Consider the following 27333-nt stretch of genomic DNA (forward strand, 5'->3'; position numbering starts at 1 on the left):
GTATTTTCAACAGATACAAGTTTTTCAAGTGGGGGAGCTGTCTGAGAGTCTCTGACAGCACTAGGGGTTTGGAAACCTCAGGAGGCGAAGTTACCAATCAATATTTTAGAACTATTTTTCAGGGCTCTTCAGGCGTAGCTTCTTTTGAAGAGGCAACTTTTACATTTGTTTTTTAAACAGACAATATCACAACAGTGGCATTTGTCAATCATCAAGGAGGCACTTGCAGTCCTTCAGTTATGGAGGAAGTATCTCGGATACTTTATTGGACAGAATACAATTCTTGTCTAATTTTGGCGATTTACATCACAGGTATAGACAATTGGAAAGGGGATTATCACAGCCGTCAGACTTTATATCTGGGGGAGTGCTCTCCATCCAGATGTGTTTTTTTTCTCTTCTTGTACAGATGTGGGGTCTTCCAGAAATAGATCTGATGGTCTCTTGTCTAAACAAGAAGTTTTCCAGATTCCTTTGCAGGGCCAATAACCCTCAGGTGGAGATAGTGGATGCTGTAGCAGTTCTTTGGTTTTTACAAACCTACTTACATTTTTTCCGCCTCTTTTTTCCAAGGGTGATCTTCAAGATCATGATGGAACAATTTTTAATTGTTTCTGATAGCTCCAGCTTGGTCTCTCAGGTTTTGGTATGCGGACCTTGTCAGGATGTTCAGTTGCCAGCCTTGGCCACTTCCTTTAAGGCCAGACCTTCTGTTTTGGTGGGCCGTTTTTACCATAGGATCTCAAATTTCTAAATTTGAAGGTTTGGAAATTGAACGCTTAAGTGTTTAGTCATAGATGTTTCTCTGACTCAGTTACTAGCACTATGATACAGGCTCGTAAGTCTGTTTCTAGGAGATTTTATTTTCGGGTTTGGAAAACCTATATTTCATGATGTTCAACTCATGATTATTCTTGGCATTCTTTTAAAATTCCTAGGATTTTATAGTTCTTTCTGACTAATTTCATAGAAAGATTGCTGATCTTCCAAATATTCATCGTTTTGTTCAGGCTTTGATTCATATTAAACCTGTTTTTAAATCTATATCACCTCCTTGAAGTCTCAATTTCGGTTTTGAAGATTTTTCAGTCTCTACCTTTTGAGTCTATGTATTCTCTGGACAATAAATTACTTTCTTGGAAAGTGTTATTTCTTTTGGCTATCTCTTCTGCTTGAAGAGTTTCTGTATTGTCTGCTCTCTCTTGTGAGTGTCTTTATCTGATTTTCCATCAAGATAAAGACGTTTTGCGGATTTCATTCGCCTAAAGTTGTGTATTCTAACAACATCAATAAGGAAATTGTTGTTCCTTTTTTGTGTCCTAATTTTAAGGTTTTACATTCGTTGGATGTGGTAAGAGCTTTGAAATATTATGTTGAGGCTACTTAAGATTTCAGAAAGACTTCTAGTGTTTTTGTTATTTTTTTCTGTCTCCAGGGAAGGTCAGAAAGTCTCTGTTATTTATCTGATTTATTTGGTTGAGACTTTTGATTCACAAAGCTTAGAGAATTAGAGCTCATTCTACTAGATCAGTTACCACTTCAAGATTGAAGCTTTAGTTGATCAACTTTGCAAAGCAGCAGCTTGGTCTACTTTGCATACTTTTTCAATTTACCATTTTGTATGCGTTTGCTTCTTCGGAAGCAGCCTTTGGTAGGTAGGTTTTTCAGGCAGTTGTCTCAGCTTGATTCTCATGCCTTTGATTTGAGTTTTTTTTTTAAATATTTAAGAAATCGTAATTATTGTTTGGGATTTAATTTCTCAGCGGAAATAGCTGTTTTTATTTTTATCCCTCCTTCTCTAGTGACTCATGGACTTCCACATCTTGGGTATTATATCCCATACGACACTAGCTCATGGACTCTTGCCACTTACATGAAAGAAAACATAATTTATGTAAAAACTTACCTGATAAATTCATTTCTTTCATAGTGGCAAGAGTCCATGATACCCACCCTATTTTTTGTGGTTATGATTTTTTTGTATAAAGCACATTATTTTTTCCAGTTCCTCTTTTTTGTATGCTTTTTACTCCTTTTTTACACCTCACTTCTTGGCTATACGTTAAACTTAAGTATGAGTGAGGTGGGAGGTGTATTTATAGGCATTTTGAGGTTTGGGAAACTTTGCCCTCTCCAGGTTGGAATGTATATCCCATACGTCACTAGCTCATGGACTCTTGCCACTATGAAAGAAATTAATTTATCAGGTAAGTTCTTAGATAAATTATGTTTATACACGATTTTACACAATATTACAATTTACTTTTATGAACAAATTTGCTGTTTTCTATTAGTATCCTTTGTTGAAGGAGCAGCAATGCACTACTGGGTAAGCCAATAAAAACAAAATGTATCCTTATGTGATAAATTATTTTCTTTCTGGATGATAAGAGTCCATAGAAATTCCATAACAAGTGGGATATACTTACCGCCACAAGAAGGCCTAGAGTCCACACAAGAGCTTTAATTCCTTCCCACCTCCCCTCTCTCCTTAGTTTAACGAATAGCCAAGCAGAGAAATTTAAAGACAGGCAGGAAAGACAAAAGCAGGGATTACAGAGGTGCAAATTAGAACTGTCACCCAAATATTTAATGGACGGGACCTATGTACTCATCATCCTGAAAGAAATGAATTTATCAGGTAAGCATACATTTTGTTTTCTTTTGTAAGATAAGAGAGTCCAAAGGAATTCCATAACATATGGGATTTAATACCCCAGCTAAAGCTTATTAGCATGGAGTTACTTGCTGTATACAGTAGAGAGCCTATCCAGTACAAGTACTGCAGAGGATTTTAGAGGAGACCTGTAATCCCTTAGGGGGAGGCTAAGGGACATGTCCCCATGACATTTGTGGGTAATTATGGCTGAAAGCCCATGGGGAGATGCTGTGCACATACGGTATTACTGTGCCAATGTCTCATTCAGTGTGCTGAAACCTTCATTTAGCTGCTCTCTTCATACTGAATTAATCTGCATCAAGGTTAAGAGTCTCACATTGGTTTGAGCTCCCATAAAATCCATTTTTTTAAAGCACCTAATCTTCAGGCTTATCTCCTGGAAGGCTGAGACAAAACTGAGGCGAGAGAAGGTAAGAAGGTATTAAAGCTCTTGTGAGGAATCTCTGCCTCCTTCTAGTGGTGGGAAGTATATCCCACGTTATGAAATTCCTATGGACTCATCATCTTACGAAAGAAAAACAGAATTTATGCTTACCTGATAAATTTCTTTCTCCTACGGTGTGTCCGGTCCACGGCTTCATCCTTACTTGTGGGAATATTCTCTTCCCCAACAGGAAATGGCAAAGAGAGCACAGCAAAAGCTGCCCATATAGCCCCCCCCTCTGGCTCCGCCCCCCAGTCATTCGACCGACGGTTAGGAGAAAAAGGAGAAACCATAGGGTGCCGTGGTGACTGTAGTGTATAGAAATAAAAAATTTTGAAACCTGACTAAAAGCCAGGGCGGGCCGTGGACCGGACACACCGTAGGAGAAAGAAATTTATCAGGTAAGCATAAATTCTGTTTTCTCCTACCTTGGTGTGTCCGGTCCATGGCTTCATCCTTACTTGTGGGAACCAATACCAAAGCTTTAGGACACGGATGAAGGGAGGGAACAAGTCAGGTTACTTAAACGGAAGGCACCACGGCTTGCAAAACCTTTCTCCCAAAAATAGCCTCCGAAGAAGCATAAGTATCGAATTTGTAAAATTTGGCAAAAGTGTGCAGAGAAGACCAAGTCGCTGCCTTACATATCTGATCAACAGAAGCCTCGTTCTTGAAGGCCCATGTGGAAGCCACAGCTCTAGTAGAGTGAGCTGTAATTCGTTCAGGAGGCTGCCGTCCGGCAGTCTCATAAGCCAATCGGATGATGCTCTTCAGCCAAAAAGAAAGAGAGGTAGCAGTAGCTTTCTGTCCTCTCCTCTTACCAGAATAAACGACAAATAAAGATGAAGTCTGTCTGAAATCCTTTGTTGCATCTAAATAGAATTTTAAAGCACGGACCACATCTAAATTGTGTAACAAACATTCCTTCTTCGAAACTGGATTCGGACACAGAGAAGGAACAACTATTTCCTGGTTAATATTCCTGTTGGAAACCACTTTTGGAAGAAAACCAGGTTTGGTACGCAAAACAACCTTATCTGCATGGAATACCAGATAGGGTGGATCACACTGCAAAGCAGACAATTCAGAAACTCTTCTAGCAGAAGAAATAGCAACCAAAAACAGAACTTTCCAAGATAGTAACTTAATATCTATGGAATGAAGAGGTTCAAACGGAACCCCTTGAAGAACTGAAAGAACTAAATTTAGACTCCATGGAGGAGTCATGGGTCTGTAAACAGGCTTGATTCTGACTAAAGCCTGTACAAAAGCTTGTACATCTGGCACAGCTGCCAGGCGTTTGTGTAACAAAACAGACAAAGCAGATATTTGTCCTTTTAGAGAACTCGCTGACAACCCTTTATCCAAACCCTCTTGGAGAAAGGAAAGAATCTTAGGAATTTTAATTTTACTCCAAGAGAATCCCTTGGATTCACACCAACAGATATATTTTTTCCATATTTTATGGTAAATTTTCCTAGTCACAGGTTTTCTGGCTTGGACCAGAGTATCTATAACTGAATCGGAAAACCCACGCTTAGATAAAATCAAGCGTTCAATTTCCAAGCAGTCAGCTGCAGAGAGACTAGATTTGGATGTTCGAATGGACCTTGTACTAGAAGATCCTGTCTCAAAGGTAGCTTCCATGGTGGAGCCGATGACATATTCACCAGGTCTGCATACCAAGTCCTGCGTGGCCACGTAGGAGCTATCAGAATCACAAAGGCCTTCTCCTGTTTGATCCTGGCTACGAGCCTGGGAAGGAGAGGAAACGGTGGAAACACATAAGCTAGGTTGAACGACCAAGGCGCCACTAATGCATCCACCAGTGTCGCCTTGGGATCCCTGGATCTGGACCCGTAGCGAGGAACCTTGAAGTTCTGACGAGACGCCATCAGATCCATGTCTGGAATGCCCTATAATTGAGTTAACTGGGCAAAGACCTCCGGGTGGAGTTCCCACTCCCCCGGATGGAAAGTCTGACGACTCAAATAATCCACCTCCCAGTTGTCTACTCCTGGGATGTGAATTGCAGATAGATGGCAGGAGTGATCCTCCGCCCATTTGATGATCTTGGATACCTCTCTCATCGCCAAGGAACTCTTTGTTCCTCCCTGATGATTGATGTAAGCTACAGTCGTCATGTTGTCCGACTGAAATCTTATGAATCCGGCCTTCGCTAGTTGAGGCCAAGCCCGGAGCGCATTGAATATCGCTCTCAGTTCCAGGATGTTTATCGGGAGAAGAGACTCTTCCCGAGACCATAGACCCTGAGCTTTCAGGGAGTCCCAGACCGCGCCCCAGCCTAATAGACTGGCGTCGGTCGTGACAATGACCCACTCTGGTCTGCGGAAACCCATTCCCTGAGACAGGTGATCCTGAGTCAACCACCAACGGAGTGAGTCTCTGGTTAACTGGTCTACTTGAATCTGGGGAAACAAGTCTGCATAATCCCCATTCCACTGTCTGAGCATGCACAGTTGCAATGGTCTTAGATGAATTCGAGCAAAAGGAACCACGTCCATTGCTGCAACCATTAAACCTATTACTTCCATGCACTGAGCTATGGAAGGCTGATGAATAGATTGAAGAACTTGACAAGCCTTTAGAAGCTTTAATTTTCTGACCTCTGTCAGAAAAATCTTCATTTCTACAGAATCTATTATTGTTCCCAGAAAAGGAACTTTTGTAGACGGGGACAGGGAACTCTTTTCCATGTTCACCTTCCACCCGTGAGACCTGAGAAAAGCTAATACAATGTCTGTATGAGCCCTTGATCTGGAAAGGGACGACGCTTGGATTAGGATGTCGTCTAGGTAAGGTGCCACTGCAATGCCCCTCGGTCTTAGAACCGCTAGAAGGGACCCTAGCAACTTTGTGAAAATTCTGGGAGCAGTGGCTAAACCAAATGGAAGAGCCACGAACTGGTAATGTTTGTCCAGAAAGGCGAACCTTAGGAACTGATGATGATCTTTGTGGATAGGGATATGTAGGTACGCATCCTTTAAATCCACGGTAGTCATGTATTAACCCTCCTGGATTGTTGGTAAAATCGTTCGAATGGTTTCCATTTTGAACGATGGAACTCTGAGGAATTTGTTTAGAATTTTTAAATCCAGAATTGGTCTGAAAGTTCCCTCTTTTTTGGGAACTACAAACAGGTTTGAGTAAAACCCCTGACCTTGTTCCACTGTTGGAACTGGGTGTATCACTCCCATCTTTAATAGATTTCCTACGCAATGTAAGAATGCCTGTCTCTTTATCTGGTCTGAAGATAAGCGAGACATGTGGAACCTTCCCCTTGGAGGAAGTTCCTTGAATTCTAGAAGATAACCCTGAGAGACTATTTCTAGTGCCCAGGGATCCTGAACATCTCTTGCCCAAGCCTGAGCAAAGAGAGAAAGTATGCCCCCTACTAGATCCGGTCCCGGATCGGGGGCTACCCCTTCATGCTGTCTTGGTAGCAGCAGCAGGCTTCTTGGCCTGTTTACCCTTGTTCCAGCCTTGCATTGGTTTCCAGCGTTACCCTCTTGTCTAGAGGCTGCAGAGTTAGGAGACGGTCCGTTCCTGAAGTTGCGAAAGGAACGAAAATTAGATTTGTTCTTAGCCTTGAAAGGCCTATCCTGTGGGAGGGCATGGCCCTTTCCCCCAGTGATGTCTTAAATAATCTCCTTCAATTCTGGCCCAAAAAGGGTCTTACCTTTGAAAGGAATATTAAGCAATTTTGTCTTGGATGACACATCCGCCGACCAAGATTTTAGCCAAAGCGCTCTGCGCGCCACAATTGCAAAACCTGAATTTTTCGCCGCTAATTTTGCCAATTGCAAAGCGGCATCTAAAATAAAGGAATTAGCCAACTTTAGTGCGTGAATTCTGTCCATGACTTCCTCATATGGAGTCTCCTTATTGAGCGAATTTTCTATTTCCTCGAACCAAAAAGACGCCGCCGTGGTGACAGGAATAATGCACGAAATTGGCTGAAGAAGGAAACCTTGCTGAACAAATATCTTTTTAAGCAATCCTTCCAATTTTTTATCCATAGGATCTTTGAAAGCACAACTGTCCTCAATGGGAATAGTCGTGCGCTTGGCCAACGTGGAAACTGCTCCTTCAACCTTAGGGACTGTTTGCCATGCGTCCCTTCTGGGGTCGACAATGGGGAACATTTTCTTAAATATAGGAGGTGGGACAAAAGGTATACCTGGCTTCTCCCACTCCTTGTTCACTATGTCCGCCACCCTCTTGGGTATCGGAAAGGCATCAGCGTGCACAGGGACCTCAAGGAATTTGTCCATTTTGCACAATTTCTCTGGAATTACCAAAGAGTCGCAATCGTCAAGAGTAGTTAGCCCCTCCTTAAGCAGGGCGCGGAGATGTTCTAACTTAAATTTAAACGTCACGATATCAGGTTCTGCCTGCTGAGAAACTTTTCCTGAATCAGAAATTTCTCCCTCAGACAGCCTCTCCCTCACTGCCAATTCAGACTGGTGTGAGGGTATTACAGATAAACTATCATCAGCGCCCACTTGCTCATCCTCTGTATTCAAAACTGAGCAATCACGCTTTCTGGGAAGTGTTGGCAGCTTGGATAAAAGATTTGCTATAGAATTATCCATTACTGCAGTTAATTGTTGCATAGTAACAAGCATTGGCGCGCTAGATGTACTAGGTGTCGACTGCGCGGGCATAACTGGTGTTGACACAGAAGGAGAGGATGATGAACTATCCCCACTACCTTCATTTGAAGAATCATCTTGGGCAACCTTATTAAATGTGACATTACTGTCCTTACTTTGTTTGGACGCCATGGCACAATTTTCACATACATTTAAAGGGGGAATCACCTTGGCCTCCATACACACAGAACATAATCTATCTGAAGGTACAGACATGTTAGACAGACTTAGTCAGGCTATTAATGCAAAAAAAACTTTTTAAACAAAACCGTTACTGTCTCTTTAAATAATAAACAGAGTACACTTTATTTCTGAATGTTTGAAAAACTATGAAGGAATTATCAGATCTTTACGAAATTTGCACCCTAGTGTCTTAATGCTTTGAAAGTATTGCACACCAAATTTCAAGTCTTTAACCCCTTAAATGAGCAAACCGGAGCTAATTGTTCAATTTAGCAGTTTAAACCCTCTACAGTCCCTGCCACAGCCTTTTGCTGCGGCTTTTCCTTCCTTGGGGGTTATTCACCACAGAAATAAGCCTCTTAGAATAGTTTTTGTGGCCACAGGACCCTCTCACATGAAGCTGCATGCACTGCTTCCAGAAGTAAATGCGCAATTAAGGCGCGAAAATGAGGCTTCCTCCCTCTGCATACCAGAGTGAAGGGGCCTTCCTGACTAGATTAGGTGTCTAACACACTGCCAGGCGTAATAAAACGTTCCCAAAAGTGTTTCCAAGTCTCAAAACACTCCAAAAATCATATAAATATTATATAAATCAATCGATTTAGCCCACAATAGTGTCAACCAGTATATAGCCCATTTATAAGCCTTCATTCTGTTATGAGTCTAAGAAAATGGCTTACCGATCCCAAAAGGGAAATGACAGTCTTCTAGCATTACTATGTCTTGTTAGAAAAGAGACTAGTCATACCTGGAGCAGAAAAGTCTGCAAACTGTTCCCCCCCAACTGAAGTTCTCTGGGCTCAACAGTCCTGCGTGGGAACAGCAATGGATTTTAGTTACTGTTGCTAAAATCATACTCCTCTTTTAACAGAACTCTTCATCACTTTCTGTTGTAGAGTAAATAGTACAAACCGGCACTATTTTAAAATAACAAACTCTTGATAGAAGAAATAAAACTACAACTAACACCACATACTCTTTACCATCCCCGTGGAGATGCTACTTGTTCAGAGCGGCAAAGAGAATGACTGGGGGGCGGAGCCAGAGGGGGGGCTATATGGGCAGCTTTTGCTGTGCTCTCTTTGCCATTTCCTGTTGGGGAAGAGAATATTCCCACAAGTAAGGATGAAGCCGTGGACCGGACACACCAATGTAGGAGAAAGAGGCATATAAGTGCAGCCACCAATCAGAAACGGATTTCCAGTAGTGCATTGCTGCTCCTGAGTATACCTCTGTATGCTTTTCAACAAAGGTTACCAAGATAATATAGCAAATTAGATAATATAAATAAATTGGAAAGTTGTTTAAAATTGCATTCTCTATCAAAATCATTAAAGTTTAATTTTTTACTTTGCAGTCCCTTTAAAACGGAAGCTCAATTATATATGCTAATTATGTATCTCCAAACAAAATAAGCCATCAGAATGCTGTATTACTTATTCAGTCTTCATAAAAATTATTATGATAAAATTATTATGGTCTCTTATCTATCAAGTCAGGATTTCCTATGTAGTAACACTGACATTATTTGTTGTAGTGAGTTAATATTAAATTGTGTGGTTATATATACCTTTTATAGCTTACCATTGTTTATCCAGTTTTTCAACTTCTTGCAATAAAGCTTGATTTTTGACTCCTAAATCCAATTTTAATTTGTTACTATTTTCTTCAGCTGCTTGTCTAGCTTTCTCACATTTTTGAAGTCTAAACAAGAAATAGAAAAGATTTGGGATATTAACTGAAATTAAAAAATACAACATATGATACAAGAATATTTCAATCTTGCTGTTATAGATATTAGTCAGTTTAACGGGTAGGGTTGCCACCTGTCCAAAAATGACACAGACAGTTCGGGTTTCCATTTTTTTTTTGTTTCCAGGTTTGAAACTGAGTCAGGCCGAGACATGCAAATGCCCAGGGTTGGTGGGAAAACAACCACAGTCAAAAAAGGAGACACTGTGTATTTGCAATATACTGCTCATGCCTACAGTTACTTCTCACTTGCAGATGTGTGTCTTTGCATGCTATTAAATATGTTGTTACACTGAACACATCTAGATAATCTCCATGGGCCTATACAAGTAAAACATTCACACTGAAAAAGCTTGTACTAGCAGAATTTTTGCAAATAAGTGTAGTCTATTCAAAACCAAAATGCACTAGCAATAAAAGGATGCATTGTCTTAAGCTCTTGAACAGAGATATGCATCATGTATCATTCAAAGAGCTGCATATAGGCCCACTCCAGTCCTTTGCAGCCTTTCAGAGTATGTATGTTTGTAAGTAAGTGAGGGGAGAGAGATTGGTGAGTGCATGTGATTTGAAAAATAAGACATGAGAAGTGTGTGTTATAGGGCAGTGTTTTTCAACCAGTGTGCCGTGGCACACTGGTGTGCCCTGAGAGATCCTCAGGTGTGCCATGGCAAAATTACAACAGTGAGGGGGTGTCCCTCTTTCAAATTTTGAAATATTGGGGAAGTATGTGACAGGCTCATCAGGCATCATTTACAACCATGACATTGACATTCATTCACAGACAATCATTATGATTGTTTGTGAATGAATGTCAATATGTCATGTATAGTTTGTAGGAGGCATGGCATGACAGCACAGTACAGTGTGTGTGTATGTGTGTGTGTATATATATATATATATATATATATATATATATATATATATCCTGTATTAGGCTACAATGTGTGATTTTGTAAAATTTTGGGATGGTGGTGTGCCGCAGGATTTTTTAATGTAAAAAAGTGTGCCACGGCAAAAAAAAGGTTGCAAATCACTGTTATAAGGGATAATAAAATGAGTCTTCCCTGTTGTGTACAAGATAATACGGTCTATAGAAAAACCTCTCAAGGCCACATGCATGTCCTTGGCTGCCCAATGCCAACCACTGAAAGCTATGGTTTATACAGTCTGCAAGCCGTTAGTTGGCTATTTTTGTACAACTACTATGGATCATAAACACTCATTTTTCAAGCCATTTCTCTAACACATTATTTATCAAACACAAAGTGCATTGTCCTACTTTATTAAATATTTTATGATGATCAATACCTCTACATTAATATACATAGATTTGAAGTGAAAGAACTAAAAGTTTTTTTAATCAAGTAACATTAGTCTATAAATCCATATCAGGCTCCCAGTAATTAGATTTTGCAAACTGGCTTGGTAGCAACCAGGCTCTCAATAATTGGTTTCTGCAGACTGTAGCTTTAAGACAATCAGCAATTACCTTCAGCAGACGGGCTCAGTAACTACCAGGTGAACAAAAATGAGCTTCTGCAGAAAAGCTAAGTACCTACCAGGCCATCACTAATTTGTTTTTCCAGAATGGTTCAATAGCTACTAGGCTCTCAGTAATTAGATGCAGCAGAATGGCTCAGTATCTACCAGACTCTCAGTAATTAGCTTTCCAGAATTGCTCAATATCTACCAGGTTCTTAGTAATTAGCTTTCCAGAAAGGCTCAGTATCTATAAGGCTCTTAGTAATTAGCTTCTCCAGACTCGCTCTATAGCTTCCAGGCTCTAATTGCCTTCTGCAGACTATCAAGGTAGCCTCCAGGCAGTCAGCAATTATGTTCATCAGACTGGCTCAGTGGCTACTTGGCATTCAGAAATAACCTTCACCAGAATGGCTAACAGAATGGGTTGGTACCTATTGTACCAGGCTCTCAGTAATTAGCTTCTCCAAAATAGCTTGGATCTACCAGGGCCCATAGAAGTCACCAGAATTACTCAGCATCTACCAAGCTCTTGGTAATTAACTTCTCCACACAGTTTTGGTAGCGGCCAGGTTATTTTTTTTAAATAATTTTTATTGAGGTTATTCAAATAAAAAGTACAACTCCAAGTAAATGTACAACAGTAAAAACAGCGTATACAGAATATTATACAAGCATGACAAGGATATGCATAGCAGTTAATTATGAAGATAATTAAAAGTCAAGCTAATAGCCTCATATATAAAGCTGCTGAGCACTAGTAATGGACCTCATTTTATGGTTTTAATAAGTAGGTATGTGCCCCCAACCCTTCAAGAGGCCACTCTTGAGCCCATGGAAATATGAGACTCAATAGGGGGATGTTAATGATAAGTACAGTCATGTTTGGACCGTAGAATTTAATAAAGAAACAAAGTAAAATGTTCCTATGTCTGCCAATTCAAAGTATGGGTACAGGAAAGAGAAAAAACAGGGATATTGATCAATTGTAGGGGACATGCGAGTAAATATACTGGTGACAAATCTTTGTTCTAAGCGAACCTCTAGTTCAACTAACATAACTACATATAGGAAAGCAGAAACTTGTGGTAGGGGGGCGCTATCATAACTAAATATCTTCCCTTCGCATGACACCAAAGTGAAGTAATACCCCTGATTTTGAAGGAGGAAGATGAGCCTACCCTCCCTTACGGTCAAGCACCTCTGCCGCAGGGCATATATAAAAATGTAACAGTGCCCATGAAAACTCTGATAATTTACAAGACATTTCCTCCAACATTGAACATTAATATAAATTATCTTGTGGCATGTAAGTAGTTTTCCAAGGAAAACACTTAGATGAGCACTACAAAATAGCGCAGAATATTTACATTAAAGTCTGAGCAATAGAAGCTACCATATTAATTAGTGTGTCACAGTGACAAATGTAGATCTATAGACACCTTTACACATAAATGAAAGCAGGATGCATAGCCATAGCCTTTAACGTATAGATTATTATACCTGCATTATAAGTTAATCCGACATCACATTGTACTGTTCTTTATGCTATCTTGTGTTAAGCCAAGGGGGGGGGGAGGGACTTACATCAAAACAGGGTTAGTAGTGCTTATGCGTAGTTTACCTATTCACAGTGATACAGGGAAAAATAAATATTAACAACAATAAGGAATACTGTGAAGTAGAGACAACCATCAAAGGGCTTAGTGAAGTGACCCCAAACATAGTATAGACAGGGATTAGACGTGCCTATTGCACCTTAAAGGAAGTTCTGCGTGTGTATTAAAATATCGGTCAGTCCAGGTGTCCTGCATCAAAACCAGAGAGAGCAGCGTGGGACATTATATATCATCTTATCCGATGCCTGTTCTCCTTACTGCGTCTTCATTACTGGAGATCAGGGGTTGTGACCCAAAAAGAAGAGGACTATGCGGCGTAAACTCGTTGCCGGTTATGCTGCGGATGTCAGGCTCAGACAAATTTCCCCTTTTAGTGGAACTTTGAGTGCGATGGCCTGCAAATCTAGGCGAGACAAGTGCCCCCAGTGTGGCGTCCTTTGACATCGGGTATGGCGAGAGTCCTGAGACCATCCCCCTCCTATTTGTCTGCTCATTATAGGTCCCCTTAAGTCCGGGAGAAGCAACATGCAGTTCCGCTCTGGCCATGCTCGCAGGTCTCCCTGCATTCGGCTTCCTTGTGAAGGAGCCTCCTGTTAACGCTCCCATTCCTGGGGAGCAATAAGAGGAATTATCCATAGCTAAAGCGTCACCCATCAGAGTACTCAGAGAACAGTGCTGCACTGTCCCCGCCAGGGCCTGAGCCTGTGGCGAGGGATCCGGTGGGTTTGGGATGTACGCTTGGGAGCTGGCCTCTTCGTCATATTTCTCTAGGGAAACTTCAGGCACATTGTGTCGATGGCTAGTTTGCTTGGTAAGCTCTCGAACACTGTCAATTTTAGCCGACCAGGTTTGTAATATCCTCTCATGATGCTCATCTAGTAAGCGGGTCACAGCCTTAAGTAATATAGTGAAACAAGGCGCCATGTCTTACAAATACGAGTGTACCAATAAAGTTTCTCAATCCTCTCTCCTATTTATCCCCTAGTACAAGGATGACATAGCAGACATAGATAGTATAGATGATAGATGTTTTGTCCAGTGTCTGTGCACTGTTTACCCGGCCTGAAGTAATACCGGGGGGGGGTGTTGAGAACCTCTCTGTAATGAGCCTGCCTTAGGCCTCAACGTTCCGTATTGGTTTGCAAAGGTGGAGAACTCTATAAAGCATATGTTTCAAATCGTCTTGATCTATAGATTCAATATATTGAAGTAATTTAGCTGGATGTTCTGTTAATTCACTGATAATAGGCAGATTAACAGTGATCCACACGGAGCTACCAATATTGCATCCACTTAAGGTGCTGCCCAGAGAAACGCCGCCTGCGGCCAGGTTTTTAATAATATCAATTTAATTATTAGTTTAGCATTTTTTGTTGTTGCTATAAACTGATTTATTAGGCATAGTAGAACAAAACATTGAAATTAATTTTTCATTATGTTGCCTTATTTCCTGTATGCATATTGATTTTGCATTCCCTCAGATAGGTTGGCGTGCATTCTGTCTTCAACCCTCATGCACATTATGTACAATGAACAAAGCCTTAGCCTCTGCTCTTGGATGAGCATGGTTCTTGGCTCAGTAGTGGTTTGCAAATTCAGCCCTGGTGAGGGCATTCATATTTTGAAACCTGAAGAAATGTCCTGCCTCCTGCTCTTTAGATAATTCCTGTTTATTCTTCTGCAAGTGAGGGTTAACGTTACCATGAGATTGGCCTTGGGAGGGAGGTACTGTCACATACGTTCCTGGGCGGTACACATCCCTTTAAATTTTTCACCTGCAGCTTACTCCTCTGCCATTCTGTGATTAATTTTCAGTTGCTTGCACCTGTCTTGCTGATCTCCTATAAATTGCCGGGCCCTTCCACTATTCAGGTGCTCTGGCATTAAGGATTTCTCTGTTTCCAGTTTGGCTTGTGCTGAAAGCCCTCTCTAGCCTTGTGAGCAATCTGTTAAAGCATCTTGTGGACTGATACCAGGTCATGTATCCTATTATGGCACTGCGGTCTTGCGGCCTGCTATCCTAGCCTGCGAGTCCTGTGACATGCAATCCTAACCTGTAAGTTAAGAGGCCTTCTTTCCTAGCCTGTAAGTCATGTGACCTGCAATCCTAGACTGTAAGTCCAGAGGCCTGCTATCCTAACCTGCAAGTCCTGAGGCCTGCTATCCTAGCCTGTAAATCCTGGGACCTGCAATACTAGCCTGTGAGTCCTATGGCATGTTATCCTAGCCTGTGAGTCCTATGATATGTTATCCTAGCCTCTGACTTGTTATCCTAGCCTGTGAGTCCTATGACGATATCCTAGCCTGTGAGTCCTAAGAATTGTTATCCTAGCCTGTGAGTCCTGTGACATGTAATCCTAGCCTGTGAGTCCTGTGACCTGCTGCCCTAGTCTCTGGTGCCTGCTTGTTCTAGCCTGAGAGCTCTGTAACCTGTAATCCTAGACCGTGAGTCCCTTGACTTGTTATCCTAGCCTGTAAGCCCCGAGGCCCACTATACTAGCCTGTGAGTCGTAAATTCTGCTGTCCTAGCCTGAGAGTCCTGTGACGTACAATTCTAGCCTGTGAGTCCTGGGGCCTGCTATTCTAGCCTGTGAGTCCTGAAATCCTAGGCTGTGTGTCCTGAGTCCTGCAATCTTAGCCTGTGAGTCCTGAGGCCTACTGTCCTTTCCAGAGGCACTCTGTTCTAGCCTGTAAGTCCTGCAGCACTGCACCTAGTTCCTGAGTATACTGTGGCACTGAACCTTGTTCCTTAGTATACTGTGGCACTGCATCTAGTTCCTTAGTATACTGTGGCACTGCATCTAGTTCCTGAGTAGTTCCTGAGTATACTGTGGCACTGCATCTAGTTCCTGAGTATACTGTGGCACTGCATCTAGTCCCTGAGTATCCTGTGGCACTGCACCTGCACACATGTTATCCTAGCCTGTAAGTCCCGAGGCCCACTATACTAGCCTGTGAGTCGTAAATTCTGCTGTCCTAGCCTGAGAGTCCTGTGACGTACAATTCTAGCCTGTGAGTCCTGGGGCCTGCTATTCTAGCCCGTGAGTCCTGAAATCCTAGGCAGTGTGTCCTGAGTCCTGCAATCTTAGCCTGTGAGTCCTGAGGCCTACTGTCCTTTCCAGAGGCACTCTGTTCTAGCCTGTAAGTCCTGCAGCACTGCACCTAGTTCCTGAGTATACTGTGGAACTGAACCTTGTTCCTTAGTATACTGTGGCACTGCATCTAGTTCCTGAGTATCCTGTGGCACTGCATCTAGTTCCTGAGTATCCTGTGGCACTGCACCTAGTTCCTGAGTATCCTGTGGCACTGCACCTAGTTCCTTAGTATACTGTGGCACTGCATCTAGTTCCTGAGTATACTGTGGCACTGCATCTTGTTCCTGAGTATACTGTGGCACTGCATCTAGTTCCTGAGTATACTGTGTCACTGCATATAGTTCCTGAGTATACTGTGGCACTGCATCTAGTTCCTGAGTATACTGTGGCACTGCATCTAGTTCCTGAGTATCCTGTGTCACTGCACCTAGTTCCTTAGTATACTGTGGCACTGCATCTAGTTCCTGAGTATACTGTGGCACTGCATCTAGTTCCTGAGTATACTGTGGCACTGCATCTAGTTCCTGAGTATACTGTGACACTGCACCTTGTTCCTTAGTATACTGTGGCACTGCATCTAGTTCCTGAGTATACTGTGGCACTGCATCTAGTTCCCGAGTATACTGTGGCACTGCATCTAGTTCCCGAGTATCCTGTGGCACTGCACCTAGTTCCCTAGTATACTGTGGCACTGCATCTAGTTCCTGAGTAAACTGTGGCACTGCATCTAGTTCCTGAGTATACTGTGGCACTGCATCTAGTTCCTGAGTATACTGTGGCACTGCACCTAGTTCCTTAGTATACTGTGGCACTGCATCTAGTTCCTGAGTATACTGTGGCACTGCATCTAGTTCCTGAGTATACTGTGGCACTGCATCTAGTTCCTGAGTATACTGTGGCACTGCATCTAGTAGCAGACACATGATCAAATAGGCATATACTAGCAACAGAAACAAAGGCCTAGATTACGAGTCTTGCGTTAGGCTTAAAAAGCAGCGTTGTCCGGTCCCAACGCTGCTTTTTAACACCCCCTGGCGGAAACAAAGGCCTAGATTACGAGTCTTGCATTAGGCTTAAAAAGCAGCGTTGGCCGGTCCCAACGCTGCTTTTTAACGCCTGCTGGTATTACGAGTCTTGAAGGTACAGGTGTACCGCTCACTTTTTTGGCCAGACACGGAAATACCGCAAATCCACTTACGTCAATTGCGTATCCTATTCTTTCAATGGGACTCGCATAGCACCGGTATTACGAGTCTTCCAAAAAGTGAGCGGTAGACCCTCTCCTGTCAAGCCTGGTACCGCATTTTAAAGTCAGTAGTTAAGAGTTTTAGTAGACAAAAAGAAACAGGAAAAGAGTTGCAAACTACTTGGTTAGTAAATTGAGTCACTTAAGAACAGGTGCTTCCTAGAAAAGTACTTATGAAACAACATAGAAAAGAAAGTGGGAACTCCACAATAAGAAATTCCCAAAAGTCTAGGTAAATCCAGCACAACTGTAAAATTAAGTAAATACACAAAAGCCTATATGTCAAAAACGATATAAATATTTATTAACTGTATGCACAAAAACATAATTTATGCTTACCTGATAAATTCCTTTCTCCTGTAGTGTGGTCAGTCCACGGGTCATCATTACTTCTGGGATATTAACTCCTCCCCAACAGGAAGTGCAAGAGGATCACCCAGCAGAGCTGCTATATAGCTCCTCCCCTCTACGTCACACCCAGTCATTCGACCGAGAACCAACGAGAAAGGAGAAGCCAAAGGGTGCAGTGGTGACTGGAGTATAATTTAAAAATTTAGACCTGCCATAAAAACAGGGCGGGCCGTGGACTGACCACACTACAGGAGAAAGGAATTTATCAGGTAAGCATAAATTATGTTTTCTCCTGTTAAGTGTGGTCAGTCCACGGGTCATCATTACTTCTGGGATACCAATACCAAAGCCAAAGTACACGGATGACGGGAGGGACAGGCAGGATCTTTATACGGAAGGAACCACTGCCTGAAGAACCTTTCTCCCAAAAACAGCCTCCGAAGAAGCAAAAGTGTCAAATTTGTAAAATTTGGAAAAAGTATGAAGAGAAGACCAAGTTGCAGCCTTGCAAATCTGTTCAACAGAGGCCTCATTCTTAAAGGCCCAAGTGGAAGCCACAGCTCTAGTAGAATGAGCTGTAATTCTTTCAGGAGGCTGCTGTCCAGCAGTCTCATAAGCTAAACGCATTATGCTACGAAGCCAAAAAGAGAGAGAGGTAGCAGAAGCTTTTTGACCTCTCCTCTGACCAGAATAAATGACAAACAGGGAAGACGTTTGTCGAAGATCTTTAGTTGCCTGTAAATAAAATTTCAGGGCACGGACTACATCTAGATTGTGTAGAAGTCGTTCCTTCTTTGAAGAAGGGTTTGGACACAAGGAAGGAACAACAATCTCTTGATTGATATTCCTGTTAGTGACTACCTTAGGTAAGAACCCAGGTTTAGTACGCAGAACTACCTTGTCTGAGTGAAAAATCAGATAAGGAGAATCACAATGTAAGGCTGATAACTCAGAGACTCTTCGAGCCGAGGAAATAGCCATTAAAAACAGAACTTTCCAAGATAACAATTTTATATCAACGGAATGAAGGGGTTCAAATGGAACACCCTGTAAAACGTTAAGAACTAGGTTTAAACTCCATGGCGGAGCAACAGTTTTAAACACAGGCTTAATCCTGGCCAAAGCCTGACAAAAGGCCTGAACGTCTGGAACTTCTGACAGACGTTTGTGTAACAGAATGGACAGAGCTGAGATCTGTCCCTTTAAGGAACTAGCGGATAAACCCTTTTCTAAACCTTCTTGTAGAAAAGACAATATCCTAGGAATCCTAACCTTACTCCAAGAGTAACCTTTGGATTCGCACCAATATAGGTATTTACGCCATATTTTATGGTAAATCTTCCTGGTAACAGGCTTCCTAGCCTGTATTAAGGTATCAATTACTGACTCAGAAAATCCACGTTTTGATAAAATCAAGCGTTCAATTTCCAGGCAGTCAGCTTCAGAGAAATTAGATTTTGATGTTTGAAGGGACCCTGAATCAGAAGGTCCTGTCTTAGAGGCAGAGACCAAGGTGGACAGGATGACATGTCCACTAGATCTGCATACCAGGTCCTGCGTGGCCACGCAGGCGCTATTAGAATCACCGATGCTCTCTCCTGTTTGATCCTGGCAATCAATCGAGGAAGCATCGGGAAGGGAGGAAACACATAAGCCCTCCCGAAGGTCCAAGGTGCTGTCAAAGCATCTACCAGGGCCGCTCCCGGATCCCTGGATCTGGACCCGTAACAAGGAAGCATGGCGTTCTGTCGAGACGCCATGAGATCTATTTCTGGTTTGCCCCAACGTCGAAGTATTTGGGCAAAGACCTCCGGATGAAGTTCCCACTCCCCCGGATGAAAAGTCTGACGACTTAGGAAATCCGCCTCCCAGTTCTCCACTCCCGGGATGTGGATTGCTGATAGGTGGCAAGAGTGAGACTCCAGTGAATTACCTTTGATACTTCCATCATCGCTAGGGAGCTTCTTGTCCCTCCTTGATGGTTGATGTAAGCTACAGTCGTGATGTTGTCCGACTGAAACCTGATGAACCCCCGAGTTGTTAACTGGGGCCAAGCCAGAAGGGCATTGAGAACTGCTCTCAATTCCAGAATGTTTATTGGCAGGAGACTCTCCTCCTGAGTCCATGATCCCTGAGCCTTCAGAGAATTCCAGACAGCGCCCCAACCTAGCAGGCTGGCGTCTGTTGTTACAATTGTCCAATCTGGCCTGCTGAATGGCATCCCCCTGGACAGATGTGGCCGAGAAAGCCACCACAGAAGAGAATTTCTGGTCTCTTGATCCAGATTCAGAGTAGGGGACAAATCTGAGTAATCCCCATTCCACTGACTTAGCATGCACAATTGCAGCGGTCTGAGATGTAGGCGTGCAAAGGGTACTATGTCCATTGCCGCTACCATTAAGCCGATCACCTCCATGCATTGAGCCACTGACGGGTGTTGAATGGAATGAAGGACACGGCAAGCATTTTGAAGCTTTGTTAACCTGTCTTCTGTCAGGTAGATCTTCATTTCTACAGAATCTATAAGAGTCCCCAAGAAGGGAACTCTTGTGAGTGGAAAGAGAGAACTCTTCTTTTCGTTTACCTTCCACCCATGCTAACTCTGTATGAGACCTGGCAGTTTGAAAGCTTGAAGCTTGTATCAGAATGTCGTCTAGGTACGGAGCTACCGAAATTCCTCGCGGTCTTAGTACCGCCAGAAGAGCACCCAGAACCTTTGTGAAGATTCTTGGAGCCGTAGCCAACCCGAATGGAAGAGCTACAAACTGGTAATGCCTGTCTAGGAAGGCAAACCTTAGGTACCGGTAATGATCTCTGTGAATCGGTATGTGAAGGTAAGCATCCTTTAAATCCACTGTGGTCATGTACTGACCCTTTTGGATCAAGGGTAGAATTGTCCGAATAGTTTCCATTTTGAACGATGGAACTCTTAGGAATTTGTTTAGGATCTTTAAATCCAAGATTGGTCTGAAGGTTCCTTCTTTCTTGGGAACCACAAACAGATTTGAGTAAAACCCCTGTCCGTGTTCCGATCGCGGAACCGGATGGATCACTCCCATTAGTAACAGATCTTGTACACAGCGTAGAAACGCCTCTTTCTTTATTTGGTTTGTTGACAACCTTGACAGATGGAATCTCCTTTTTGGGGGAGAGGATTTGAAGTCCAGAAGATATCCCTGAGATATGATCTCTAACGCCCAGGGATCCTGGACATCTCTTGCCCAAGCCTGGGCGAAGAGAGAAAGTCTGCCCCCCACTAGATCTGTTCCCGGATCGGGGGCCCTCAATTCATGCTGTCTTAGGGGCAGCAGCCGGTTTTCTGGCCTGCTTGCCCTTGTTCCAGGACTGGTTAGGTTTCCAGCCTTGTCTGTAGCGAGCAACAGCTCCTTCCTGTTTTGGTGCAGAGGAAGTTGATGCTGCTCCTGCCTTGAAATTACGAAAGGAACGAAAATTAGACTGTCTAGCCCTAGGTTTGGCTCTGTCTTGAGGCAGGGCATGGCCTTTACCTCCTGTAATGTCAGCGATAATTTCTTTCAAACCGGGCCCGAATAAGGTCTGCCCTTTGAAAGGTATGTTAAGTAACTTAGATTTAGAAGTAACGTCAGCTGACCAGGATTTTAGCCACAGTGCTCTGCGTGCCTGAATGGCGAATCCGGAATTCTTAGCCGTAAGTTTAGTTAAATGTACTACGGCATCTGAAACAAATGAATTAGCTAGCTTAAGTGTTTTAAGCCTGTTTGAAATCTCCTCGATAGTTATTGAGTCAAGAGTCTCTTCCAGGGACTCGGACCAGAAAGCGGCCGCGGCCGTGACAGACGCAATACATGCAAGGGGTTGCAATATAAAACCTTGTTGAACAAACATTTTCTTAAGGTAACCCTCTAATTTTTTATCCATTGGATCAGAAAAGGCACAGCTATCCTCCACCGGGATAGTGGTACGCTTAGGGATCGTTTGCCATAAGTCCCGTGTGGTGGCGTCTATTGGGAACATTTTTCTAAATACAGGAGGGGGGGAAAAGGGTACACCGGGCCTATCCCACTCCTTAGTAATTATCTCAGTAAGCCTCTTAGGTATAGGAAATACGTCAGTACTCGCCGGTACCGCATAGTATCTATCCAGCCTACATAATTTCTCTGGGATTGCAACGGTGTTACAATCATTCAGAGCCGCTAATACCTCCCCTAGCAGAACGCGGAGGTTTTCAAGCTTAAACTTAAAATTAGAAATGTCTGAATCCACTCTATTGGGATCAGAACCGTCACCTGCAGATTGAAGCTCTCCGTCCTCATGTTCCGCATACTGTGACGCAGTATCTGACATGGCCCTAGTATTATCAGCGCACTCTGTTCTCACCCCAGAGTGGTCACGATTCCCTCTAAGTTCTGGTAATTTAGACAAAACTTCAGTCATAACATTAGCCATGTCCTGCAATGTGATTTGTAATGGCCGCCCTGAAGTACCCGGCGTTACCACATCACGCACCTCCCGAGCGGGAGATGCAGGTACTGACACGTGAGGGGAGTTAGTCGGCATAACTTTCCTCTCGTTGTCTGGTGAATGATGTTCAATTTGTACAGATTGACTTTTATTTAAAGTAGCATCAATGCAATTAGTACATAAATTTCTATTGGGCTCCACTTTGGCTTTAGCACATATAGCACAGAGATATTCCTCTGAGTCAGACATGTTTAACACACTAGCAATTAAACCAGCAAACTTGGAATTACTTTTCAATTCAATTTACAAATAGTATGAAAAAAAACGTACTGTGCCTTTAAGAAGCACAGAAAGTTATGACCGTTGAGTAACAATAAAACGGATAAACTATAAAATCAAATTCTTTCCGGTAAAAATACAATTTTAGCAAAGGATTGCCCCCATTAGTAATGGATAACTAACCCTTAAATAGCAGAAAAAAATGTACAGAATATAACGTTTTTTATCACAGTCAAAGCACAATCTCACAGGTCTGCTGTGAGTGATTACCTCCCTCAAAATAACTTTTGAAGACCCTTGAGCTCTGTAGAGACGAACCGGATCATGCAGGGAAGAAAAACAGACTTGTGACTGAATTTCTGATGCGTAGTAAAAGCGCCAAATTAAGCCCCTCCCCCTCACACACAACAGTGAGGGAGATCAGTAAACTGTCATAAATTAAATAAAATGCCCGCCAAGTGGATAAAAATAGTGCCCAAAACAATTTTTCACCTAGTACCTCAGAAAATTAAACGATTTAACATGCCAGCAAAACGTTTAACATCAAATAAATGAATTGTCATAGAAAGCCTGCTGCTAGTCGTTCTCACTGCAAGATAGGCTAGAGTTTTATGCATACAGTCTCATTCCAGTGAAGTGCCATTCCCCAGAATACTGAAGTGAAAATATACATACATGACAGCCTGATACCAGTTGCTACTACTGCATTTAAGGCTGAACTTACATTATATAGGTATTTGCAGTATTTTCTAGTCAATTCCATTCCTCAGAAAATAATATGCTGCTACATACCTCTTTGCAGGTGAACCTGCCCGCTGTCCCCTGATCTGAAGTTTACCTCACTCCTCAGATGGCCGAGAACAGCAACATGATCTTAACTACTCCGGTTAAAATCATACAGAACTCAGGTAGATTCTTCTTCAAATTCTCCCTGAGAAGGAACAACACACTCCGGTGCTGTTTTAAAATAACAAACTTTTGATTGAAGTTATAAAAACTAAGTATAATCACCACAGTCCTCTCACACATCCTATCTATTAGTTGGGTGCAAGAGAATGACTGGGTGTGACGTAGAGGGGAGGAGCTATATAGCAGCTCTGCTAGGTGATCCTCTTGCACTTCCTGTTGGGGAGGAGTTAATATCCCAGAAGTAATGATGACCCGTGGACTGACCACACTTAACAGGAGAAACACACATTCACATTCATACAGTGGATCCTGCACAAAAAAGTGGTATAAAGTACTGGCCAAAAATTATCTGGTGCACCAGGGAAAATAGACAAAAGACAGTCCATTTAAGAATTGCAGATATTTGTAATACAACAGGTGCAGCGTTAATGCAAAATGGATGCAGTTATACAGTCCCCGGTGAATAGAGACCAGTCACTTCAGACTTTAACCCCAAATGTTACTGAGTGAAATAGTGCGTTAAAGGCATAGCATAGGAGGAGCAGTGAAAACACGCGTCTTTATTCACAGGTACTTTTTCTCTTCAGACAGTAATATTCAGTGCACAGATGCATATCACATATTCTACCTGTATTTATTCACGCGGTCGCTCCTCCTAGCTGCCTCACTCTCAAAGCGTCCAAACCTCAGGGGTAAGTCAGGATGAGCAGGGAATCTGCTGTAAAAGGCTGCCAAGCACGACGAGACCAAACGCTCGTTTCGCTCCTCCAGTCAGTGCAGCATGGAGCTTCTTCCAGGTGCTAACAACACCTTGATTACCATCCTTTTTATTGGATGCCGGTTTCAAACATCTTTTCTATTTGATGGAATCCGTGTCAATCACAATTAGCCACTGCGCCGCTGTTACAATGTTTTGCAATGGTTACTTTTGAATACAGTTATATGCAGGGCTTCTCGTGTAACCAAAGTGAAGTGTTCCATAGCAGAAATTAATTGAATACACTAAAATGTTGAAAACACTCACTCACACACACATCCGCAACAATTCATCTATACAAAATATGCTAAAAAACTATTTTATTCTTAATACACCATTGTGCAATATTTAAAAAAGACAATACTTTATAAATAAAGGTATGTGTGTTAAATTACTCTAACAGTTAATATGTGCAATTTAGCTCATCATAGAAATATATGTTTACAATTTTATGATGATTTTTATTTTTGATTTTTTATTTATTTTGAGATCCCATCTTCTATACAGATATAGATATAAATGGAGGTGTGCAGACAAAGTTAGGTATAAGGAATTAGCCCAAAAAGGAAGCAAATTCCAATTTTTCGTTTAAGCCATTGGGAGACAGGGTGTTCAGTTTGTACATCCATCTTGTTTCTTTTTGTAAAAGAATTCTATCAATGTCCCCCCCATGCATACTTAGTTTAACAGATTCTATTCCAATAAAACGGAGTTCATCCGTTTTTGATTTGTGAAATTGAGCAAAATGTCTCGCCACTGGGCTATCAGTTGAGTTAAGTTAAGAGTTTTACACTACAACGCTGTAGCATAAAACTCTTAACTAAAGTGCTAAAAAGTACACTAACACCCATAAACTACCTATTAACCCCTAAACTGAGGCCCTCCCACATTGCAAACACTAAAATAAATGTTTTAACCCCTAATCTGCCAAACCGGACATCACCGCCACAATAATAAATATATTAACCCCTAAACCGCTGCACTCCCGCCTCGCAAACATTAGTTAAATATTATTAACCCCTAATCTGTCGTCCCTAACATCGCCGACACCTACCTACATTTATTAACCCCTAATCCTCCACCCAACGTCGCCGCCACTATATTCAAGTTATTAACCCCTAAATCTAAGTCTAACCCTACCCCCCCCACTTAAATATAATTTAAATAAATCTAAATAAAATAACTATCATTAACTAAATTATTCCTATTTAAAACTAAATACTTACCTATAAAATAAACCCTAAGATGGCTACAATATAACTAATAGTTACATTGTAGCTAGCTTAGGGTTTATTTTTATTTTACAGGCAAGTTTGTATTTATTTGAACTATGTACAATAGTTATTAAATAGTTATTAACTATTTAATAACTACCTAGCTAAAATAAATTCAAAAGTACCTGTAAAATAAAACCTAACCTAAGTTAAAATTACACCTAACACTACACTATAATTAAATTAATTCCCTAAATTAAATACAATTATCTAAAGTACAAAAAACAAACAAACACTAAATTACAGAAAAATTAAAAGATTTTTAAACTAATTACACCTAATCTAATCCCCCTAACAAAATAAAAAAGCCCCCAAAAATAAATAAAAAAGCCCTACCCTACACTAAATTACAAATAGCCCTTAAAAGGGCCTTTTGCGGGGCATTGCCCCAAAGTAATCAGCTCTTTTACCTGTAAAAAAAAATTACAAATCCCCCCCCAACATTAAAACCCACCACCCGCACAAACAACCCTACTCTAAAACCCACCCAATACCCCCTTAAAAATCCTAACACTAACCCCTTGAAGATCACCTTACCGGGAGACGTCTTCATCCAACCGTGCAGAAGTGGTCCTCCAGACGGGCAGAAGTCTTAATCCAAACCGGCCAGAAGTGGTCCTCCAGACGGGCAGAAGTCTTCATCCAGACGGCATCTTCGATCTTCATCCATCTGGCGCGGAGCGGGTCCATCTTCAAGACATCCAAGGCGGAGCATCGTCTTCTTCCGACGACTAACACAAAATGAAGGTTCCTTTAAATGACGTCATCCAAGATGGCGTCCCTTCAATTCCGATTGGCTGATAGAATTCTATCAGCCAATCGGAATTAAGGTAGAAAAAATCCTATTGGCTGATGCAATCAGCCAATAGTATTGAGCTTGCATTCTATTGGCTGATTGGAATAACCAATAGAATGCCAGCTCAATCCTATTGGCTGATTGGATCAGCCAATAGGATTGAAGTTCAATCCTATTGGCTGATCCAATCAGCCAATAGAATTTTTTCTACCTTAATTCTGATTGGCTGATAGAATTCTATCAGACATTCGGAATAGAAGGGACGCCATCTTGGATGACGTCATTTAAAGGAACCTTCATTCTGTGTTATTCGTCGGAAGAAGACGATGCTGTGTTAGTCGTCGGAAGAAGACATCCAAGGCGGAGCATCGTCTTCTTCCGACGACTAACACAGAATGAAGGTTCCTTTAAATGACGTCATCCTAGATGGCGTCCCTTCTATTCCGAATGTCTGATAGAATTCTATCAGCCAATCAGAATTAAGGTAGAAAAAATTCAATCCTATTGGCTGATCCAATCAGCCAATAGGATTGAGCTGGCATTCTATTGGTTATTCCAATCAGCCAATGGAATGCAAGCTCAATACTATTGGCTGATTGCATCAGCCAATAGGATTTTTTCTACCTTAATTCGGATTGGCTGATAGAATTCTATCAGCCAATCGGAATTGAAGGGACGCCATCTTGGATGACGTCATTTAAAGGAACCTTCATTTTGTGTTAGTCGTCGGAAGAAGAGGATGCTCCGCATAGGATGTCTTGAAGATGGACCCGCTCCGCGCCGGATGGATGAAGATAGAAAATGCCATCTGGATGAAGACTTCTGCCCGTCTGGAGGACCACTTCTGCCCGTCTTGGATGAAGACTTCTGCCCGTCTGGAGGACCACTTCTGCCCGGTTGGATGAAGACGTCTCCCGGTAAGGTGATCTTCAAGGGGTTAGTGTTAGGTTTTTTAAGGGGGGATTGGGTGGGTTTTAGAGTAGGGTTGTTTGTGTGGGTGGTGGGTTTTAATGTTGGGGGGGATTTGTAATTTTTTTTTACAGGTAAAAGAGCTGATTACTTTGAGGCAATGCCCCGCAAAAGGCCCTTTTAAGGGCTATTTGTAATTTAGTGTAGGGTAGGGATTTTTTTAATTTGGGGGGCTTTTTTATTTTGTTAGGGGGATTCGATTAGGTGTAATTAGTTTAAAAATCTTGTAATTAGTTTATTTTTTTCTGTAATTTAGTGTTTTATTTTTTTTTGTACTTTAGATAATTTTATTTAATTTAGGGAATTAATTTAATTATAGTGTAGGTTTTATTTTACAGGTACTTTTGTATTTAATAGTTACTAACTAATAACTATTCTACCTAGTTAAAATAAATACAAAC

At 41.9% G+C, this 27333-nt stretch overlaps 1 protein-coding gene across 1 annotated transcript in view; it reads right to left on the reverse strand.

Moving 5' to 3' along the window:
• The window catches only part of RUFY1 (RUN and FYVE domain containing 1), a gene marked incomplete in the record, with an annotated part of 403552 nt that overhangs the window by 71229 nt on the left and 304990 nt on the right, over positions 1–27333 (reverse strand). Inside the window, 1 exon segment of the mRNA XM_053717225.1 lies at positions 9548–9667. Within this exon segment, the coding sequence (XP_053573200.1) occupies positions 9548–9667 (120 nt within the window).

Source organism: Bombina bombina, chromosome 6 (genome assembly GCF_027579735.1).
Source record: "Bombina bombina isolate aBomBom1 chromosome 6, aBomBom1.pri, whole genome shotgun sequence".
Classification (NCBI taxonomy): domain Eukaryota; kingdom Metazoa; phylum Chordata; class Amphibia; order Anura; family Bombinatoridae; genus Bombina; species Bombina bombina.